This window comes from Ascaphus truei, chromosome 8, assembly GCF_040206685.1.
Source record: "Ascaphus truei isolate aAscTru1 chromosome 8, aAscTru1.hap1, whole genome shotgun sequence".
In the NCBI taxonomy this organism is placed as follows: Eukaryota; Metazoa; Chordata; class Amphibia; order Anura; family Ascaphidae; genus Ascaphus; species Ascaphus truei.
Window position 1 is genome coordinate 36,669,515 of NC_134490.1, and position 23,234 is coordinate 36,692,748.

At 42.4% G+C, this 23,234-nt stretch overlaps 3 protein-coding genes across 6 annotated transcripts; 2 read left to right on the forward strand and 1 right to left on the reverse strand.

Moving 5' to 3' along the window:
• The first annotated feature begins 375 nt into the window (after window positions 1-375).
• On the forward strand, window positions 376-5,195 carry LOC142501482 (cold-inducible RNA-binding protein B). Of its 3 annotated transcripts, XR_012803503.1 has the most exons (8): window positions 376-501; window positions 1,072-1,182; window positions 1,463-1,569; window positions 1,794-1,914; window positions 2,006-2,102; window positions 2,257-2,324; window positions 4,471-4,542; window positions 5,113-5,195. XR_012803503.1 is itself a non-coding variant. In XM_075611446.1 (7 exons), exons 2-7 carry the CDS (start codon window positions 1,080-1,082, stop codon window positions 2,634-2,636), a joined length of 510 nt encoding a protein of 169 aa, XP_075467561.1. In that variant the 5' UTR covers window positions 376-501; window positions 1,072-1,079; the 3' UTR covers window positions 2,637-3,443. The 3 variants fall into 3 exon arrangements, 2 of the variants coding, with proteins under 2 accessions (XP_075467561.1, XP_075467560.1); XM_075611446.1 differs by lacking the exons at window positions 4,471-4,542; window positions 5,113-5,195 and adding an exon at window positions 2,623-3,443; XM_075611445.1 differs by lacking the exons at window positions 4,471-4,542; window positions 5,113-5,195 and having other exon boundaries at window positions 2,257-2,699.
• A 3,875-nt stretch (window positions 5,196-9,070) lies between these two features.
• On the forward strand, window positions 9,071-16,387 carry LOC142501483 (cold-inducible RNA-binding protein B-like). Of its 2 annotated transcripts, XR_012803504.1 has the most exons (8): window positions 9,071-9,181; window positions 9,698-9,808; window positions 10,112-10,218; window positions 13,211-13,325; window positions 13,409-13,508; window positions 13,627-13,697; window positions 15,877-15,954; window positions 16,281-16,387. XR_012803504.1 is itself a non-coding variant. In XM_075611447.1 (7 exons), exons 2-7 carry the CDS (start codon window positions 9,706-9,708, stop codon window positions 14,017-14,019), a joined length of 510 nt encoding a protein of 169 aa, XP_075467562.1. In that variant the 5' UTR covers window positions 9,071-9,181; window positions 9,698-9,705; the 3' UTR covers window positions 14,020-14,832. The 2 variants fall into 2 exon arrangements, 1 of the variants encoding a protein (XP_075467562.1); XM_075611447.1 differs by lacking the exons at window positions 15,877-15,954; window positions 16,281-16,387 and adding an exon at window positions 14,006-14,832.
• Window positions 16,388-20,485: 4,098 nt separating this feature from the next.
• On the reverse strand, window positions 20,486-22,931 carry LOC142501485 (transcription factor JunD-like). Its single transcript, XM_075611448.1, has one exon. It carries the CDS (start codon window positions 22,365-22,367, stop codon window positions 21,459-21,461), a length of 909 nt encoding a protein of 302 aa, XP_075467563.1. The 5' UTR covers window positions 22,368-22,931; the 3' UTR covers window positions 20,486-21,458.
• Between the last annotated feature and the right edge of the window lie 303 nt (window positions 22,932-23,234).

The following is a 23,234-nucleotide window of genomic DNA, read 5'->3' on the forward strand; positions in this document are numbered from 1 at the left end:
CTGAACCCTAAAATGGCGGCCGAGCTCCCTGACCTACTCTTTGTTCCAAACCGCAACGCAGCTACAGTAACAGTAACCCCACCCAGCAGCACCGCTCAGCCAATAGCAATGTCCCCAGACAGTTAGCCCGCCAAACCTGCTAAATAATCATGAGTTGCTGCTCCCGCCACTCTCGGGATGCTTTATTTACAGGTATGGGGATGTTTCTGTGCCTGTCAGCATGAAGCCTGCAGCCAACATTACCAATGCCTCTTTATTTATTTAATTTGTTAGTAGAATAACGCTTTCGCGCTATTGCATTCACACTCTGCCTATCACTCGATTGACACCAAGAACAACTCCTCCCCAATTCCAGTAAGTGGTACAACCCTGACGTCACAATCATTCATTATACATGAAGTGGGCGGGGCAAGGCATAGTATATATACCTGCGCACAAGCCTTTAGTGCGCACTCCGCATTGTTTCCTGCTCGATTTCTTTGTTCACGGTCGCAAGTCACGGTAAGAGATTTATGTTATAGGGGGTTTACTGTGCTGGTTTCACGCGGCTTTGTTTTAAAAACGTATTTATAAAAAACCGCAAATCGAACCCGCTAGATGAATTGATGTGCAGCAAATTCTGTTTCGAGTCGGTGAATTGTTAATGCAGTTGCGAGAATATGTATATAAATATATAATTGATATAATATAATTTTTGTTTACGGTATGAGTGTAAACTCAACGTGTAAATATTAGACGTTTAAGTTTACTTGTCTTGCTTAAGGGGAGCGGTTCCGGTGCTGTTTCAACGGCGCGGTGTTCTATATTTTTGTGTACTGTGGTATTCTGATGCGTGAAGGGCTCGATGCAACAGGCCCATGATTGTTCAGTAAAATGGTGATGGTCACGCGCACCGTTAAACACTAGAGGGTGTTGCTATAGCGACGCCCATGTGACGTCAAGTAACGCAGTGCGTGATTCCGCAACCGCGTTACGTATCACGTAGTGGCAGCCATTTTAGTGCATCGAGCGATACGCTGGAATGTCTTAGCTCCCGCGTTCTCCCCGCTGACCTCCGCTTTTCCTCCGCAGGTCTCATCATGTCTTCTGATGACGGGAAACTCTTTGTTGGTGGTCTGAGCTTTGATACAGATGAACAGAATCTGGAGGAGGTGTTCGGCAAATACGGACAGATCCAGGAGGGTGAGTCCGGGCTCCGAACTGAACGGCGCATGTAGGGGTCAGACCCATTACAATAGTATTCGGTGTGTTCATATCCCTCGCATGTTCCTGTTTCATACACTTTTTTTTTTTTTTTTAGACTTTTCCCAGATTCCCTAATGCTTTTTGTTTACCGACTCGCACCCCCTTGGTTTTCATAGTGTTTTTTTGTGTCTGCATCGCTTGTCCCACGGGGTTACTGTTTCATTTCCTCCATCTTAGATAAAGCTTTTAACAGGTTTTTTTTTTTTTCCCCCTCTAGTGGTTGTGGTGAAAGATCGGGAGACAAAGAGATCCAGGGGCTTCGGCTTTGTCACCTTTGAGAATCCAGAAGATGCCAAGGACGCCATGGAAGCCATGAATGGAAAGGTGGGTCTGGGGATTTAGTCAAACTATATAAACAGTTTGGAACCAGACGGTTAATGTGGTTGACGTTTTTTTTATTTTTTTTCAACATATACTTGCATGTTTGTATAGCTTAAATATGTGTCCATTTTATAGACTTTCTTTACTTTAGATATGTTAATATATACGTTCTGTAATATATACAGCTGTGTAGATGTATTCAGTATGTGACTGATTTTTCTCTGCAGTCTGTGGATGGGCGTCAGATCCGTGTTGACCAGGCTGGCAAATCCTCCGGTGACAGGAGAGGGGGCTACAGAGGAGGCTCATCTGGAGGCAGAGGGTTCTTCCGTGGTGGCAGAGGACGAGGTAATATATTGCAGTGTGACTGACTTCTGTTACTGAGCAGCAGGTTCTGCTCCTGTATCTTAATGTGACCCCTTAATGTGACCCCTTATAGGTGGTGGAGACAGAGGCTATGGTGGAAGCAGTCGCTTTGATAACAGAAGTAGTGGAGGTTATGGTGGCAGTGGAGGATCTCGGGATTATTATGGCAGGTAAGACAGCTGTTAATTTACATAACCATCACTTGTATTCTATGTAGTCTGCCCCATGGCTTCCGGTGACCCTAATCTTCCCCCACCTTGTTGAAAATGTAATCTTGTGTTCTATCAGGGGAACTGACTCTTAATGGTCTTTGTCTTGTTTCAGTGGCAGGAGTCAGGGGGGTTATGGTGATCGCTCTGGAGGATCATACAGAGACAGTTATGACAGTTATGGTAAGTTGGGGATCAGAGGGGAATGAATCGGAGCATGTCAAGCTGTGGTTTGTAGCTGTCCATCCCGAGGGCCTGTAGCATCTGCTCCTTCAAAGATCCCTCTGGAAGTAGTTGTAATGCATGTGTAGGCTCTGTCAATACATGATCATCACTCAAGACCGCCAGTGCTGTGAGCTCTGCGCTTTAGCTGCTGTTTAGCTGGGAGGGGCTGTACATCTGAGCAGTGTAGGGGAGGTGATGCTGGAACCTGTCCGTATGCTTCAGTGCCTTTACAATTGTGCCTGCTTCTTGTCCTCAGCTACACACGAGTAAAATCCCTTCCTGACTCAAGATCGTCCTTCCAATGGCTGTATTTATAAAGATTTTTGGAGCTTCGCAGAATCGTTAATGTGTAGTACATCTACTTGTGTTCACTTTTTTTATATAAACAGATCTCGTTAACCTGACAGCTTCTGACCTGTAGTGTCTGGAACAGCCTTGTCCTTAGTTTTTTTTTTACTTTGGACGCACTTTTATTTTTGTCGTTGTCATGGCTTTCTTTTAATACAAAGTTAATGTTTTGTTAATAATGGAAAGGCTAATTCTGCTGTTCCATTGAGGCTGATCAGGCCCGGGGAGATCCCCCTGGGTTATGTGAAGTGCATGGGAGTGGGTTGAGTCCCTCAGCACATGGCAGCTGTTCATTGAGGTGAAGCCCCTCTCTGAGCAGCCTGTCTGTTGCAGGACCTGCTCTTTTCTGCAGCCTAGTCTCTTAAAAGATCAGATGCTGCTGTATATAGTCCTGGGGACAAACAGACCCTGAAGTTTATTTTTTGAACAAGTTCTCCTTTGAAAAACGTTCCTTTAGTGTAACAAGGCAGGGCAGAGCCTGGGTGTGCTGTAAATAGTGGCAAAACCTCCTTGATATATCTAAAGAGAAATTCATGTCCGATCCTCCAATCGATTTTGTACTGTCTGATCTCTCCAGTAACGTCACAAGAAGTTCTTGAAAATGTTTGTTTATATTGTCCTTTTTTTACTGGAAGAAATGCGAATATTGTATTGACGTGGTTAAAGGAATTCTTGTATTCTACTTTCCTTTGGCTTCACGAAGCCTATTAAAAGACCGTCTGAAAAGAACTTCGCTCCTGCCATTTACCTTCTGCACAACACTATGACGTGGCTCATGGCACATGCAAGGGACTGTACACAGATCAGTGAGGAATAGCTGGGTGGTGGGTATATCACATAAACTGGGTGTATAGGTACATTTCTAGCATTAACTTGATCAGGTGGGAGCCCAACAATAGTGTGTTCTGGGTTAATCTGTTAACTCTACATGTGCATATTTGGAAACTAAATGGCTAGGTCCTTGTCCAAATGACATGTTACTTAAAAAAAAAAAAATATCAGTTACACTACACTATTTTTCCTGTATAGATTACAGCCTCCCTATAAAAGTATCTTGAGTTAGCTGCCCATATTATATTCCCTGTTCTAGAAACAAGTAATGTTACACTGTAGTTCAGTTCCTGTAAAATCCTAAAGCAGTCTTTAGAAAGTGGGTTGATATCTATACACACATTAGATGAGATTAGACACAGTTCAACACAATCACCTTCTGAGAATCTCTGCTAGCATATGGAAGTTGCAGTGTCCTTGGAGAAACGAAGTGTTGTGCCTCCTGTGAAGCCTGAGACGAAAGCCGCTCTTGGTTAGTTCATTTGTGGAATTAGTCCGGTAATTCGAGGTAACTCTTTTGCTCATGTCCGCGCATCCCTCCTCCTTGAGCTCATTTTGTGCTTGTGAAACGTCCAATAGGCTCATCCACCTAAAAACTAATGAAATGAGAACTCCAGTTCCACTGTCCAGATGAGACTTGCACTGCCTGTGCTTCTAGATACATTAGCAAAGTCCTGTAAGGATGGCTGACATCTATGTCTACAGAAACTCCTGGTGTTCTGCAACTCCTATTGACTGTTGAGGCATCAGATCTGACTGTTCTAATACCAAATAACTCTCCCTATAAGGCAACTGGAAAAAAAGCCAAGCTCCAATTTCCATTTTAGAGAATACCATTCTGCCCAATTTGTGCTACAGCCATATGTTTCTATTTGAGTTCTAGACTAAAACTCGAGCGCAACTAAAATGAAACTTCTTTTTACAGATTAATGGCAACCACACTTCGTAAAGCTATAATCTGCATTTGGAGATGTAACACGCAGCAGTCTGGTCCAAGGTATGTATTTGTTATGGTAATGTATACTGGAAATCCTAGTAGGCCCTGTATGTATAGTTGTGTTTACATGGCACCAACATTGTACAAAATTGCCATATATGGAAAATTATAATTACAAACTGGATGGGTGCAATATGTTAATCTCCACATTAGGAGAGCAGACCCTTCCCAAAGTGATTGCAATCGAAGTATATATCCGTTTATTAATGGGGCAATTACTCTTTGCACCAAAGTGAACTAATTGATACTTTATGTGACCGGGTTTAAGTTCACATTTTGTTTGGACAGATGTGGAAGAGTTTCTCCCTCCTGGCTTTTTTTAAAAAATTTTTTTTTGTGTTACGTGTTCAGCAAATTCTTTGTTTGACCCTGCCCCTTAATTTTATTAGATGCCTTTTTTTTTTTTTTTTTTAGAAGGATGGTGGGATATTGGTAAATAAGAGACTTGAATGGCCAACACCTTAATTCAGAGGCCCCTACATTTATTGAAGTGGTCTATTGGGATTGAACCCTGAAACGTAATGACTTGCTGACTACACTGTACTGATGTAATGCATGTTTTCTCTCTAGGTGCTGTGTTGGAGTCGGACCCCAGTGACGTTTTGGAGGCTTAATTGAATATTTAAATAAACATATTATATATTTTTTTAAAACCTTTTGTACTTATTCTATTTTGGGAAAGGGGATACAATGTGAAATGTTCATAAGTGCACCGCCTTGCATTGGCACAGACCGTGGGCGAGTTGTAACACTAGTGAGGGTTCTCATCACAAGTGGTGATGCCTATTTTTAAATAGGAGCAAACTGATCGGACAAGAACACCCCCCCCCCCCCCCCAAAAGTAGTTTGCCCCTTCATATAATATAGTCAGTAAGGTAGAACATTCACCATGACTCCTAGTTTTCTAAAGGTGTCATCTGGAGGGGGAAGAATAGGGCAACAAGTATTGTGGGAAGCTTGTATACATTTAACTACTGGGTGTGTTTGTGCTATACACATGAAATAGAGGCAGCTGTGTAGATCAGTAGTGATGGTGCAGGCTAAATAGGAACTTCCAGATTATAGAGTACTGATCCGCAAGTGATCAGAAAAAGTTCCCATCTGCTTCACTCAATGTGTGCATTTAGAAAGATTTCTAATGTGGCAGTCGTGATCAGCTATACTCAAAACTGGTCCAAATAGGACCCCAACATAAAAGTTATTACATCCACAAATATACATAAGGTTTAAAATCCCCATGGTGGGGTGGTAGCATACTGGAGTAGGCTACAAGGTTGTTCCCTCTCCAACCCTGGGGACTTTAAACCCCTGTAATTAACCTTTGCATGTATATTTGTGGGTGTAATAACTTATTTTGGGGTCCTATTTGGACCAGTTTGAGTATAGCTGATCACATGACTGCCATATTGGAGGTTCTCATGGACTAATATAGTGCTCTCTTTCTACATACATGCATTTGGGGACCTTTTCTGATCACTTACGGATCGGTACTTTCTGTATGCTCATTCCCTTATGCACTTTGTGAACCCCCATGATCAGTATGTAATTTAGGAGTGCCCAGGTGACAGGTCCGGTGAACTCTATTAGAACTTTGTCATATCGATCGTTTGAGAGCTCAGGTCAGCAATACTGATTTATAAATACAGGTAATATTTGCTGTATCTGTCACCAGATAATGCATTCCATTTAACGCATTGTCCAACAATACACACTGCCTGACAGCAGTTTGCTTCTGACTGATAACTGAGGACCGTCTGCATTGCAAGTGTTTTAACATGTAAAAATAATGATTCTAATTTTTAAAGGAGATGGAATTGCAAAGGCAGTAGATAAAGGGGCAGTAAATGGATGAAAGGAACAGTGAGAAATAGAACTAAGCATCCATGGGGGGAGAGGTGGTATTAAACCTTTTTTATAAGTGAATTTTGGTGTGAGAAACCACTGCTTGGCTGGAATGTATACCAGCTTCATGGTGTCTCTTACACCATCCTTTTAAAATTTACACTGCCCAAAATAAATAAATTTAGAATTGCGCTTTGCAACTATCATAAGTCCCTTGAGAGGCTGAATTTGGCCCACAGACTGCCTTTTATCCAACCTGACTGCAATTATTTCATTGTTCTTGCAATAGTTTATTCCTTAATGGGTTGTCTGCATACTACAGAACTACAATGTGATAGATCTATTAAAGCATGCAATATATTTATGCTGTGGATACATTTGTTAATATTCACAACCTGCTCAACAAATTTACAGCCCTATGATTCTTTGGTTCTGCTTCTATTTTAAGGTCTGCAGATTATCTGGCAGGAACATACTTACAATGGGGGGAGGATGGGCATTGCCACAGATATTGTATAAGTTAGATGTTGGAAGTTTTTAATTACTCATTTACAGTGTTTGACAAACTTATACATCTGCACGCCCCGGGCGAGTGGATTTAACATTGTGGCGAGCTCCTATTGGCCCAAGCAGCACACGTGGGGTACTAGGTGGCGAGTAGATTTTTTTGGTGATTTGTCGACCACTGCTCATTTATAATCCTTTATATACATTAATTTTAGTATGACAGAATGTGCGTGTAGTGTTGAGCAGTATTTATTATGCCGGGCCTGCAGACTTGCTCACTGGGGGGGTAATCGGGAACCTCCCTGACACAATAAATCATTTATACCCAAGAGTGTACTGAACAGCCCTAGAATGTTTTTGGGTATCCAATGGGGGAAGATATCCCTATGCAAAATGTTGGTGTGTGACATGGATAACGTGTGCATCATGCACAGTATGTATAAGTATAGTGCCTACAGCTGTACTCTGGACTTTATACAGTAAGTGCAACAAGCAAAATCAGAAAGGAAATCCCTGCCCCGGAGAACTTGCAATCCAAAGTAAAACCACAATGTTTGTTACACATTTCTACTGTGCATCAGTGCCATGTTCAATGCATATGGTGGCAGTTGCACTAAGCGCATATATATATATATATATATATATATATATATATATATGTATATGTCTTTATATAAGCGCCATTAATGTACATTGCGCTTCACAGTAGTAATACATGTGGTAATCAAATAACAGATAATATAAATAACAGATCATGGGAATAAGTGCTTTAGACATAAAAGTAACATTAAGGAAGAGGTGTCCCTGCCCCGAGGAGCTTAGTCTAATTGGTAGGTAGGGAGAACGTACAGAGACAGTAGGAGGGAGTTCTGGTAAATGCATCTGCAGGGGGCCAAGCTTTATGTATCTATCGATCGTAGGTGGGCAACCTATTTTTTAATGTAGCCACTGGTGTTGAACTACAATTTAAATTTGCTACACCATGTAAAACTTTCCCCTCACTCCACTTGGGACTCCTCACTGCTCCTGGCAGCCACGGTCCGTGGACTGACCCCTCAGCACCAGCACTTCAAGCGGCCGCCGTAACGCTTCCTGCCTAGACAAATTTTACTCCGGACACGCTGGCAAACATGCGCCACTTTCATGGCCAATTTGCCAGTTGTGGCGATTGGCGATGGGGTTGCCCAATTCGGCGTTCTAGTACGCGTGCGGAAACACAGCTTGTGTTCTCTGGTGAATAAGACACTGATGCATATTAAAACCACAATTACATTTTTACTGTGCATCAGGGCCATGTTCAATGCATATTTGCCTATGTCGCCTTAAGCTCTAGTGGGGGGTCTGAGCTCTGGACTTTGTGTACAGCTAAGCGCTTGTGTGCAACCCATACATTGCACTGAAGCACAATAAAACCACAATGCGACATATGTTGTTCCATGTTCAACATATACAGCGTCTATGTCTCACCGAGCTATTTTAAGTGTCGTACAGGCAATTCAGTGGGTAACTTATCCCATCGGTAACTTAAGTGCAAACTGCATTTCAAAAGAAAACACTATTTGATCATTTATTATTTTCGGCGGGATAATAAAAAAAAAGGGCGGGAACGGGGTGAACCAAAAAGGTATAAAAGAATAGTCGGGACACAATTGTATCTGTTGTAGATAACACTGAAGTACATTTTTAAATCTTGTTAATAAAAAACTGTTAGAGATAAATATTTTTGTGTCAGGAAGGAGCGTTCGTGTCTCGCACAGACCGCGCTTTCTCAATGGGCTTCCGAGCCCTAAAATGGCGCCTGAGCTCCGTGTGCGGCCCTGTTCGGCTCTTTGTTCCGGAGCCGCAACGCGGTACAGTACTCAGCACCGCCCAGCAGCACCACGCAGCCAACAACAGTGCCCCCAAGCGGTTAGCCCGCCTACTTTCTGAATAATCACCAAATGCTGCTTTCGCAACTCGGGATGCTCCATTTGAGAACATGGGGGTGTTTCCCTTAATTTCACCAAGAACCATGCAGTCAATATTACTAACCGTCTTTTATTTATTGATTTTGGTAGAATAACGAGTTTGCGCGCTATTTAATTTACAAGCCGTCTTTTTCTTGATTGACACGACGAGACCCCACCTCCACCCCTGTATGTTCAAGTAAGTAGTACAATCCTGACGTCAATCTTGAATTATTCATGAGGTGGGCGGGGCAGAACTGGGTATATAAGGTCGCTCACGCGGCTGTATTGCGCACTCTGCATTGTTCACTGCTCGAGTTTCTTCTCCGCTGTCTCAACTCACGGTAAGGGATTAATTGACGACTATTTTATTCGGAATTTAATTGTGATAATATTTTACCAGAGGGAAATACCCGCGTATACATTGTGTGGTTTTAATCCCACCGTCTCTGTTCATGCGTAACATTTTTTTGTCGGTGGTTTATGCATATCGGTTTAAAGGGATGGGTAATTGAAATGTGAAAATAATTATTATGGCGGACAGTCTCGAAAACATTTGGGCTTTTGTGGTGGCGTTACTGGCGCTTATTCGGTGGATGAGCAGGGCGTTCTCCGTCCAACCGACATCACGTGGTGTCCGCCATTTTAAGTTTTTCGCGGTTCTCGTAACTTCTGGCTTCACGTACTGGTGGTGTAAGTCCCGCTTTATAATATGGGGGTTATCCCACGTGACGCCACTAGGCGCGTGCTTCTGCGTTGTACCACGTGGTGGCCGCCATTTTAGTATCTCAAGCGCCACGTTATGTGGAATGTTTCCGCTCCCTCGTGTTCTCCCCGCTGACCCACGCCCTCTCATGCAGGTCTCATCATGTCTTCTGATGACGGGAAACTCTTTGTTGGTGGTCTGAGCTTTGATACAGATGAACAGAATCTGGAGCAAGTGTTCTGCAAATACGGACAGATCTCAGAGGGTGAGTCCGAACGGCGCACGTGGCGGTCACACCCAACTACCATGTGGGGCAGCCTCGCCCCCCATCTTCAGCTATACATGTCCCCCCCAATCCGCTTTTAATTTTAGAATGTATTTTTAATTTATGAGAGCCCTTTCAAAGTCCTGCCCACCCAAAACACCCGGCTTTTTACACTCCTCATTTCCGCCATCTGTGATAAAGCTGCCAACCCCCCATTTTTTTTAAATCGCTTGTCCCACGGGGTTACTGTTTAATTTCCTCCATTTTAGATAAAGTTTTTAACAGGTTTTTTTTTTCCTCTAGTGGTTGTGGTGAAAGATCGGGAGACAAAGAGATCCAGGGGCTTCGGCTTTGTCACCTTTGAGAATCCAGAAGATGCCAAGGACGCCATGGAAGCCATGAATGGAAAGGTTGGTCTGGGGATTTAGTCATAAAATATGCAGTATTTATATAAAAGTCCAACACGTGCATGAGACATGAGAAGTTTATGCATCTTTGTTCATAAACTTGCCTGTTTGTATAAATAAATTAGACTTGTACTTAAGGTGTAGATATATAGAAAAAGCTAGAGATTCTCACACGAGGAAAAGTAGACATGTGTATAAACATAGATACAGATATCTATAGCGTATCCCTGTCTATCTTTAAAATCTCAATTTTCTCCTGCAGTGCTATTAAAAATGGTTGAACATAACGTCACCACATCCTGTTGCCAACACACACTGCTCATTTGCAGAATCCCTTGCTGAGGTGGAAGATATAGATCTACATACGTGTGTGTGTGTGTGTGTGTGTGTGTGTGTGTGTGTGTCATACACACATACATATATCCATATACACACATACATATATCCATATACACACATACATATATCCATATACACACATACATATATCCATATACACACATACATATATCCATATACACACATACATATATCCATATACACACATACATATATCCATATACACACATACATATATCCATATACACACATACATATATCCATATACACACATACATATATCCATATACCCACATACACATATCCATATACCCACATACACACATCCATATACCCACATACACACATCCATATACCCACATACACACATCCATATACCCACATACACACATCCATATACCCACATACACACATCCATATACCCACATACACACATCCATATACCCACATACACACATCCATATACCCACATACACACATCCATATACCCACATACACACATCCATATACCCACATACACACATCCATATACCCACATACACACATCCATATACCCACATACACATACACACATACACACATACACATACACACATACACACATCCATATACCCACATACACACATCCATATACCCACATACACACATCCATATACCCACATACACACATACACATACACACATACACACATCCATATACCCACATACACACATCCATATACCCACATACACACATCCATATACCCACATACACACATCCATATACCCACATACACACATCCATATACCCACATACACACATCCATATACCCACATACACACATCCATATACCCACATACACACATCCATATACACACATACACACATCCATATACACACATACACACATCCATATACACACATACACACATCCATATACACACATACACACATCCACATACACACATACACACATCCACATACACACATCCATATACCCACATACACACATCCATATACCCACATACACACATCCATATACACACATACACACATCCATATACACACATACACACATCCATATACCCACATACACACATCCATATACACACATACACACATCCATATACACACATACACACATCCATATACACACATACACACATCCATATACACACATCCATATACACACATACACACATCCATATACCCACATACACATACACATACACATACACACATACACATACACATACACACATACACATACACACATACACACATACACACATCCATATACCCACATACACACATCCATATACCCACATACACACATCCATATACCCACATACACACATCCATATACCCACATACACACATCCATATACCCACATACACACATCCATATACCCACATACACACATCCATATACCCACATACACACATCCATATACCCACATACACACATCCATATACCCACATACACACATCCATATACCCACATACACACATCCATATACCCACATACACACATACATATACCCACATACACACATACATATACCCATATACACACATACATATATCCATATACACACATACATATATCCACATACATATATCCACATACACATACATAGATATAGATTTATATATACACAACCACACATTTATATTATATATAATTTATTATACACATACACCATTATATATAATTTATTTATACATTTATTCACTCTGCTCATTTGCATGTAATTTGCAGGATCCCTTGCTGCAGTATATATACATATACGCATTTACATAGACACGCCTATATACATATACGCATTAATATATACACCCACACATATTTATATTATATATAATTTATTTATACACATACACCATTATATATAATTTATTTATACACATTTATTCACTTTGCTCATTTGCATGTAATTTGCAGAATCCCTTGCTGCAGTATATATACATATACGCATTTACATAGACGCGCCTATATACATATACGCACTTACATAGACGCGCCTATATACAGATACGCACTTGCATAGACGCGCCTATATACAGATGCGCACTTGCATAGACGTGCCTATATACATAGATGTACCTATATACATAGACGCACTTGCATAGCCGCGCCTATATACATAGACGCACTTGCATAGCCGCGCCTATATACATAGACGCACTTGCATAGCCGCGCCTATATACATAGACGCACTTGCATAGCCGCGCCTATATACATAGACGCACTTGCATAGCCGCGCCTATATACATAGACGCACTTGCATAGCCGCGCCTATATACATAGACGCACTTGCATAGCCGCGCCTATATACATAGACGCACTTGCATAGCCGCGCCTATATACATAGACGCACTTGCATAGCCGCGCCTATATACATACACACTGCTCATTTGCATGTCATTTCCAGAATCCCTTGCTGCAGTGGGAGTACTGTTAGGTGATAATGGTGAAAGGCAAGTTTGCAGACCTGTCTAAGACATGTGAATGTGCTCACGTGATGTTCTTGGCTATATATACACCTATCTGTGTATATAGATATCTATATCTATGTACACATGCATTCTGTAGAAATGCATGTATAAACACTACTCTGGTTCAAGTTGCTTCTTTGTAGATGTATTCCATTTGTGACTGATTTTTCTCTGCAGTCTGTGGATGGGCGTCAGATCCGTGTTGACCAGGCTGGCAAATCCTCTGGTGACAGGAGAGGAGGCTACAGAGGAGGCTCATCTGGCGGTAGAGGATTTTTCCGTGGTGGCAGAGGTGGGTGTGAGGTCTTAATTAAGCTTTTGTTGTTTTGCCATGTTTTGCTCTTGTCTTCATTGACCCCAGTCTCTTGTTTAAAGGTGGTGGGGAGAGAGGCTATGGAAGCAGCCGTTTTGATAACAGGAGTAGTGGAGGTTATGGTGGTGGCAGCAGTGGAGGCTCCCGGGATTACTATGGCAGGTAAGACAGCTGCTGAATTTTGTGTGTGGTCTTGATATACCATCCTTCAATCACACAGCACAAGTCATCTGCAGGATCAGAGGAACTGACTCTTGGTGTTCTATTTGTCTTATTTCAGTGGCAGGAGTCAGGGGGGTTATGGTGATCGTTCCGGAGGAGGCTCCTACAGAGAGAGTTATGACAGTTATGGTAAGTTGGGGATCGGGGGGAGGGTGAAGTGGGGAGCATGTCTTAAGTTTTGGTATTGTAGCTGTCCATCCTGAGGGCCTGTATGTAGCATCTGATCTTTCAAAGATCCCTCTGGAAGTAGTTGTAATGCATGTGTAGGCTCTGTCAATACCTGATCATTACTCAAGACCGCCAGTGCTGTGAGCTCTGCGCTTTAGCTGCTGTTTAGCTGGGAGGGGCTGTACATCTGAGCAGTGTAGGGGAGGTGATGCTGGAACCTGTCCGTATGCTTCAGTGCCTTTACAATTGTGCCTGCTTCTTGTCCTCAGCTACACACGAGTAAAATCCCTTCCTGACTCAAGATCGTCCTTCCAATGGCTGTATTTATAAAGATTTTTGGAGCTTCGCAGAATCGTTAATGTGTAGTACATCTACTTGTGTTCACTTTTCTTTCTTTTTATATAAACTGGTTAAACAATCTGACAGCTTCTGACCTGTAGTGTCTGGAACAGCCATGTCCTTGGTTTTTTACTTGGGACACTTTATTTTTGTCATTGTCATGGCTTTCTTTTAATACAAGTTAAAGTTTAATTGGAAGGCTCATCATGCCGTATTCTGCTGTTCCATTGAGGCTGATCAGGCCCAGGGAGATCCCCCTGGGTTATGTGAAGTGCATGGGAGTGGGTTGAGTCCCTCAGCAGATAGCAGCTGCTCACTGAGGTGGAGAAAGAAGCCCCTCTCTGAGCAGTCTGTCTGTTGCAGGACCTGCTCTCTCTGCAGCATTACCTCTTACAAGATCAGATGCTGCTGTTTATAGTCCTGGGGACAAACGGACCCTGCAGTTTTATTTTTTGAACAAGTTCTCCTTTGAAAACATTCCTTTAGTGTAACAAGGCAGGGCAGAGCCTGGGTGTGCTGTAAATAGTGGCAAAACCTCCTTGATATATCTAAAGAGAAATTCATGTCCGATCCTCCAATCGATTTTGTACTGTCTGATCTCTCCAGTAACGTCACAAGAAGTTCTTGAAAATGTTTGTTTATATTGTCCTTTTTTTACTGGAAGAAATGCGAATATTGTATTGACGTGGTTAAGGAATTCTTGTATTCTACTTTCCTTTGGCTTCACGAAGTCTATTAAAAGACCGTCTGAAAAGAACTTCGCTCCTGCCATTTACCTTCTGCACAACACTATGACGTGGCTCATGCAAGGGACTGTACACAGATCAGTGAGGAATAGCTGGGTGGTGGGTCTATCACATACACTGGGTATAGGTACATTTCTAGCATTTAACATTGCCAGGTGGGCTCAAACACTTTATGTGCAGTGTTTTGGGCTCGTCTGTCAGTGTTTAGTCTACAGCTCAATGTCTGTTTAGACAAAGTCTTTCAGAATCGTGACATGTGAAGCAGTGGGTCTTCTTTCTGACTAGGGATGCAGTGACAAGTCTGTTATTGCCCTTTGCTTTCTCTTGTCAGAAAGATCCTGACATCCAAAAGACTATTTCTACTATAAATTGGCTGTTGATATAAGCCATCTAGTCAGTGTGGTTGCTCCCTGACAAAATTTAAAGAGATTTGCACACTAATGTAATCTTCAGGTGGGTTCATATTTACACATGTGCAGAGCATTAGATGAGATTAGACAGTTTAATGTCATCACCTTCTGAGAATCTCTGCTAGCATATGGAAGTTGCAGTGTCCTTGGAGAAACGAAGTGTTGTGCCTCCTGTGAAGCCTGAGACGAAAGCCGCTCTTGGTTAGTTCATTTGTGGAATTAGTCCGGTAATTCGAGGTAACTCTTTTGCTCATGTCCGCGCATCCCTCCTCCTTGAGCTCATTTTGTGCTTGTGAAACGTCCAATAGGCTCAGCCACCTAAAATCTAATGAAATGAGAACTCCAGTTCCACTGTCCAGATGAGACATGCACTGCCTGTGCTTCTAGATACATTAGCAAAGTCCTGTGAGGATGACCTGACATCTAGATTATGTCCTGGTGTTTTTCTGCAACTCCTATTGAATGTTGGTACCTCAGACCTGCCAGTGTGCTACCAGATAAATCTCCCTATAAAGCAGAAATGGAAACTGCCAAGATCCAGAATTGCCATTTTTATAAAATCACTTTCTGCCCAATTTGTATTACAGCAAGGTGTTTCTTTGATCTGAGTTTCAAAGCTAAAATAACATGAACTTGTTTTTACAGATTAAAGACAGCCACACATTTCATTAGGATTTAAGATGACTCGCCTTGGAATATGAGATGTAACCGGCCATTCTGAGGGTCAGTATAGTAGGCAAAGTCTGGGTGGCATCTTTTTAGGACCAAGGTTAATTAATTGATTAAGGTTAAATAAATGTACAGTGTTTGTGCACATGAAGGTTAAATATTACAATCTTGGGAGAATGTCCCAAGAATTTAAGGTTCAAGACACTTGTGGTCACAAAATAGATACATAAGAACGTTTAAGTAGATTTACATATTATAAATGTGTATTCAAATCCTGCTCTTTTGCTGACTTTATAAAAGCCCTGCAAAAACGCAAGCATGGACAATTCTACTAAAATGACTGTTCTTTTGTGTTTAACATTGCACATTCTCCCCCACAGGTGGTGTCCGAAGAGCGAGACTCTTGTGGTGACGTATCTGATATCGGTGTCTTCATGAGCTTGAAAGTTTTTTGTTTTTAAATGTAAATAAAACATTTTACAGCATCTGTTCTATTGTCCCTGTTGCTGTCACAACATTGTTGGGTCTGGTTGTTGTTGGTTCAAACAACATTGTTGGTTCAAAACCATTTCTTATCAACACAATATGAATAGTAACCTTGGGAGGGGGGGAGATAACACTGGCCGACACACCAAATTGTATGGTCTGGGCTGCCTCAAGCAATATTGCAGGAGTTCTACAAAGTTGTCACGCAAGGTGGCTGTACTGGCATGGGATGTTGTGGCCAGATGTTTGGGAACTAGATTAGTTGGTAAAGGGGTACATAGTCCTACTACTGAGGTAAAAGAAAAATGGCGGTGCACAGTCTGAAACAACATGGAGGCTAGTAAGTAAACTCTGAAAATGCCAATAAATGTTTCATAGAGCTTACTTATTGGTCCTCCATGTGTAGTTGGACTGCTGCCATTTTTTCCCCCCACCCCTGAACTGGGGACCAGCTGGAGCACATCGACTGCAGCAATACAAACCAGAATTTCCTGTGAGTACTCGATCTCATTGATATACTGCTGTTCATTATAAAATCGATTTATATTAACCTATTGGAGATGATGCCTGCATGTTTGTAGTTGGTGGTTTCACCACAGATCGGTCACACAGATATAAAACAAGCAAATGCATTTAAGGCTCATCAATACACATGGGACTCGCTGGTATTTGTTCCAACTGACTGTACTACCATTTACTAGCCTCCAGACCAAAGCATTATTGCAAGGTTGTGCAAGTGTTGCATTTACACAGCATGAAGGTTTTTTTTTATTTAAGGGCTGTGCTGGTTTTTACAAACTTCCCTTTCTGTACTGAAGTTTGGGAATGTGCCTCTTCAGGATTCACAAAGTTTAGAATCTGTTTTAATTCATTGACAGAATAAAGTTAGTGGGGTATGTACAAATAATTAATTTGATTCATGCCAGATGCACAGGTCAGATATGCAGACAGGACATGATGTTTTCATGTCAAAATAAACGCTGCATAGGCTCAATGTTTTGGACCTTTGAATGCCATCTGTTTATTGCATTGAAAGGACCATGTGAGCGCTGCTTCCTTTTAATCTGCCTGCACTATAAGGAGTAAACCTACAGTGCTAAAGAGGGTGTTGCTGTGCATGTAACTGAAAAATGTAAAGCATGTAATTAATTGCAGGTCTAATACAGCTTGACAAACTTTAAAATGTCTGCAGCTACCACATTAAACAATCCCTGCAAGCTCTAACCCCAGCTACCACATTAACCCCATCACTACTAAATTGATGTTGCCTATTGCAATTGGGTGTAACCCTGTCTGCAGTCCTCAGGCGACTGCATCTGCAGTGTAAAGTTGCTCGGGTAAGGGGCTCTGCATGTGTTTAATTTATTGTATTGTATGTCTTTATAGTGCCTTTAATGTACATAGCGCTTCACAGTAGTAATACACATGGTTATATATAAATAACAGGTCATGAGAATAAGTGCTTCAGGCATAGAAGTAACATTAAGGAAGAGGAGTCCCTGATCCGATGAGCTTACAATCTAATCCTGAGTTGAATAGCTCTTTTAAGGTTGGGGAATATACAATGCAGCTTTGGCACTTTACACCTTGGCAGCTTCCCGATTAGTATGGGCCACCAGTGGTTTTGTTTGGGGTTATACCAAATGTATTCACATTTAGATGTATAGAAAGACCTCGGGGCAAGGTCTTGCCTCGCTCAGCAGTCAAAATGGATGTGGGTACAAAATGGCTGCTCCTGCATCAGAGGGAGCCAGCTGGTTCCTGGAGCTCTGATGGGGGAGGGGATGTTACAAGCTGCCTCCGCCTATACCAGACAGGACGCTGAGCCCTGTGCTTTAGCTGCTGATTAACTCGGTAGGGTGTGTACAACATGTTGAGCAATATATAACATGTAGAAACAGGTATCTCCATAAAAGATGCTTTCAATTGAGAGTCGTGGGGGAGACTTCTAACACAGGTTTTAATATGTAAAGAACACTTTACTAATACTAATTTTATAGACGTTCAATATCTGATTAAATGATGTTTTAGGTCTGATGTTTGCTGATCCACAAACAAGTTGTGGTGTATAAAAAACAAACAAACCTACAGTGGGCATTCATTTCAATCATTGATGTTTGCAGCAGACATTGGATTTCTCCCCAACGCTCTAATAGGAATGGGTAGGCGCACAGCCAGACCTTCCAGCAAAGCTCACTGAATTGGAGTCTATCACTCTTGATGAAAGACTGACTTTTTAATGGAAAAGTTCTGACTTCTGTCAGTGAGGCTCTTGAAGTCTGAGGAGCTCATGCTACAAATCAGTGAGACTGGCTGCACAGAGGTGTTGAGCACCCCATTATATTGTCCTGTTTAATTAGCTTTTCTGTTTGAGTGGGGCGTTTGTTGAGTCTGGTTCTGTAAATAAATGCTCATAAAACATTTCATTTTCTGAGGCAGCCGAACAAGTTTGGGAATTTATTAAAACAAGTTTTACACCCGTCACATTACTTTAGCTTAACAAGGCAGGGAGTAGCCTGGGTGCATTTAAACAGACACACCTGTAAAAGGGAACTGCTTTCATGTAGGCAGCAGTCACTAAGGTTTAACCCTATCAACCTATCAAAAGTTGATCGGCACCTGTAAACCGTAATAACCGTGCCTTTAAAAAGTAGTGGTACAGTGGAGGGTGAAAACACAAAATGTACATATAATGGGGGCATTTTGGAAAGTTTCCTGCTATACTGATGCTCTTGAGCAGAATGGGGAGAGGCTTCTTAAAATCAATTCCTTGTAAGTTTGAAAATAAAGTAGTGGTATTCTTTACTCCCTAGTTCCCATAAAGCAGTTGAACAGGGGGCTCCTCGCACCGTACTTACGTTTAGGATCAGAAATGGATCTTGACGTCCCAGTCCCTATTTGGAGATGCACGAGTACCTCCCTTGCAACTCTTGAGCTGCCATGTGGAGTAGTTGGTGTCTTAGAATTCCTTTGATCTCAGAGATATCTATACCAGGGGTGGCCAACTCCAGTCCTCAAGGGCCACCACCAGTTCAGATTTTCAGGATACCCCTGCTTCAGCACAGGTGGCTGTCATGATTTAGCCACCTGTGCTGAAGCAGGGATATCCTGAAAACCTGACCTGGTGGTGGCCCTTGAGGACTGGAGTTGGCCACCCCTGATCTATACCCTCCGATAGCATCTTTATGGAATGCCCCTGAATCCTATGACTATTGCCCTTGCAACTAATTTAGTTAGCAAAAGGTGTGAGTATACTTATTTTGCTCTCTTAATACGTGGTCTCGTTTATTGACCTCTTCACTGCCAGATGTCAGTTAACGCAATGCTTTGCTAGTCCTCAAGTGTACTTTTGTGGTTGTGTTGTTCAAAGTTCTGCTGAATTATAAAAGGTGTTCAGCACACTTGAATTTCTTTAAACAAATATTAAAAGTGGTAGAAACAGTCATGGAAGGGCAAGTGCTTTCATTTTACCTGAAAACCCGAATTTGTTCCTAAGCATAGGTCCCAGCGTCAAGGTCACAATTGTGTTACCACCATAGCAGGGTTGTGCTGCACTGTACAGCAATTATATGACGTCACTTGGAGAGGAAATAATGTAATATATGTCTTTTTTTTTACCTATAAAAGGGTGAGAACAGTCACCATGTTCAAACACCTTAATTCCAGCTGTGTGTAATGGCTGAAGTCATAAATACACTGTGTGTGTGTGTGTGTGTACACACATTCTCTCGTATACAGTTAGGCATTCTGTATAAATGAAAACGGCAGGCACTCCATAATTGCTACGGCATATGCATGTATGTGTGTGTGTGTATGTATAAGAGGGGGGAGGACAGGCACTCCTGTACTCAAAAAAAGTGACATTTATTGAATAGTAAATACATTTCACTGAGTATAGGAGTGCCTGTCCTGGTTTTCCTTTTTTGTATCTTTTTGGATAGTAAGCACCCTCCCTTTATTTTATTATATATTTTTTTGTGTGTGCCCCGTTTCTGAACCTATATCTATCTTATCCTCGATATGATGCTAATCTGAACCATGTTCAGTTCTTGTAAAGATGCTGGAGTCCACTGAAAGAATAAATACACAGATAAGCATATTCATTTAAACAATGCTTTATTATACATAAGAGCACTGTAGTATTGTTGATACTGGAATGTATAGTGACAAAAAAAGAAAAAAGCTTTAAAACACATAAATACAACAGAGAACACCAAACAGCAAAAAAATAGTTTTGTAAATTATATTTACATTATTTTACAAAATCAGAAGCCTGCGCAAGTTGTGTAAATGTCACACATCTGTACTGGAGCGATATTGGAGTGGCCTGTAGGATGCTCCCTACAGCAGCAAGGGGGGGTTAAGAGTCTATGTTAAAATACTATCTTTTTTTAGTTTCGTAAACATTTAAGGCAGTTCAGAATCTATTGATTGCACTTGGCAGGACATGTTACCCCATACTGCAGATCTGGCGTTCGCTGCTGGTTAGAACGGTTTGGGTGGCCATCATATGTCTCTTTGCTCTTATCTTTGGAGTGAAATATTGATAAGTCCTTAATACTTGTCTGCGATGCAGCTCTAGTCATTTATACAATGCAGGAGTGCATAATAACAGTCCTTATTCTGTAATACTCCCATTCTGTGATGCCCACCCACGGATGCGAGTCCAGCATAACTTTAAAGGAGACATCTGTTCAGCAATGCAAATGTATTTTTAAGTCTTCTGCCCACATGGCGCAGTTGATGTCTTCATTTGGATCTCCACTTTGCTTTACATTGGACTCCAAACACACCCTCCCTGTGATAGTACTTTGGTTTCCAGAGTTCATTGGTGGTTTTCTTGTGCCAAAAGAACAACAAAGAAGAGGGCAGTTTAGCTTGACTGGTAAGGTGAAGGGAGAATTTCCAAACTAATAGGCCATGTGTTTTCAGCCATTAGGGTTCTGGTGACAACCTAATGATAATGTCCCAAGCTCACCTGACACTTGGTCATTGTACTCCACCCCCTGTATAGATCCCCCTTGATTGGAAGGGGATAAGTTTGGACAAGAGAGGCGCCTCCCAATACACACTCAGTAGGCTTGGACCTGGTGTGGCAGGAGCTGGCAGCCACTGTTGACGTGACTCATGACTTTCTGCTTGAGCTGGGCCACCTGCTCCCTTAGCAAGCTGGCGGTGGAGGCCAGGTCTGTATTCTGGTTCTTGAGGCTCTTCACCTTGTCCTCCAGCCTGGAAATCCTCTCCAGCTTCCTTTTCCTGCACTTGGATGCCGCTATCCTGTTCCTCAGCTTCTTCCTTTCTGCTTTGATCCTCTCCTGGGTGTCCATGTTTATGGGAGACATTGGGGGGCTGTCCCCAAAGCTTGCCATCTCTGGCACTATCTGTAGCTCATCCTTCAGAGCCTGCAGCCTGTGTGAAGGAGGGTGATGCTGATGCTGACCCATACTGGATGGTGGAGGGGGATAGGGTACTGTCTCTGTGCTGTAGTTAACATTGTTACCCATGACCCCACTGGGGTAGCTGCTGAGGTTGGCATAGACTGGGGCATCAGACGGTAGAGGCGGCTGAATGGTGACAGCATTAGATACTGAGCTCAGATCCACCATACCAGACTGCACCCCTAGCTGGTTTTGCTTGTGCAGATCCTCCAGCGCCTTTACAAATCCCTCTGCAAATTCCTGCTCCTCACTGGCCACCTTGGGGTACAGGAACTGGCTGCTGGTAGGGGTAGTGGTGACCATGCCATTGGACTGGATGATCAGCCTCTCCAGCACAGGTGATTCAAGCTTCAGCAGGCCCATGACGGGGGAGTTGAGCAGCCCGTCCCCATCACGCAGGTGGGGCTTTAAATGTGACACCACCTGATCACTCAGGTTGAGATTCAGGTCTCTCTTCATCATGGTGCGGACAGTGGAGGGATAAGAACTAGGAGTCAGGTTCAGGTTTAACACATCATCATGGTAGAAGGGTATTTCCATCATCCCTTGGCACAAACCTGGATGCAATTGGGGAGGGGTGAGGGCAAATTCAGCCCTCACCAGAATGCCGCGTTATGGTAGACCCCCTTCTAATTAAACAACAGTTCAGATCAGAGAAAGTACTGCCACAGTTAATCCAAAAGGAAATCCAAACAAAAAAAGTATTACCTCTCTTTTCCCCACCGGGATACCTTGTTCTAAAGTTCTTTTGGGATCACTTCTTGACAGGGAAATCAGTGGGCTTATCCTGGCAGAAATCCCAGTAAATATGTTATGGGGCGATGTTCCTCGTTTGAAAAATCTGTTTCTTCTTGCTAAAGTCTTTATTGCCACTTCTCAGACTTGTAAGTGGGAATTTTCCACGTGTTGTTTTTTTCACACGTTGCGCTGAAATCCCAAATACAGCGTCATATTATTAACTTGTCCCTTATTACTGCTCCGTTCATTTCTCCTGCCTTCTCCCTACAGCCTTTGTTCCCAGTTCTGTGTGGTTGTCAGTTTGCTGCTGTACTATGGATCCCCCGCCTACTTCCTCTTCAGCACTCTCACGCTCTTATGAGCCACGCCACCGCTCCCCCTTATATACCCCGCATATACCCATGATGACACTTTGCTGTTTCAGGATTGGTCAGATATGACGTTCTGACATTCCCTTATTTGCATGGTCGTCCGGGCAACCGACTGTAAACTGCAAACAGTGCAAGGCAGTCTGGGTTGATGTCATTGGTTAACCCCGCAGGCGCTGGAGGGTCCTAACCAATGAGGAGGCTGGAAAAGTCACATGATGCTTTATTTTTGTATGAAGTGGCCGCTCTCAGCAGAGAGGACGTCAAGGGGATATTTATAGAGACGGGGGTAGGGAGCGACTGG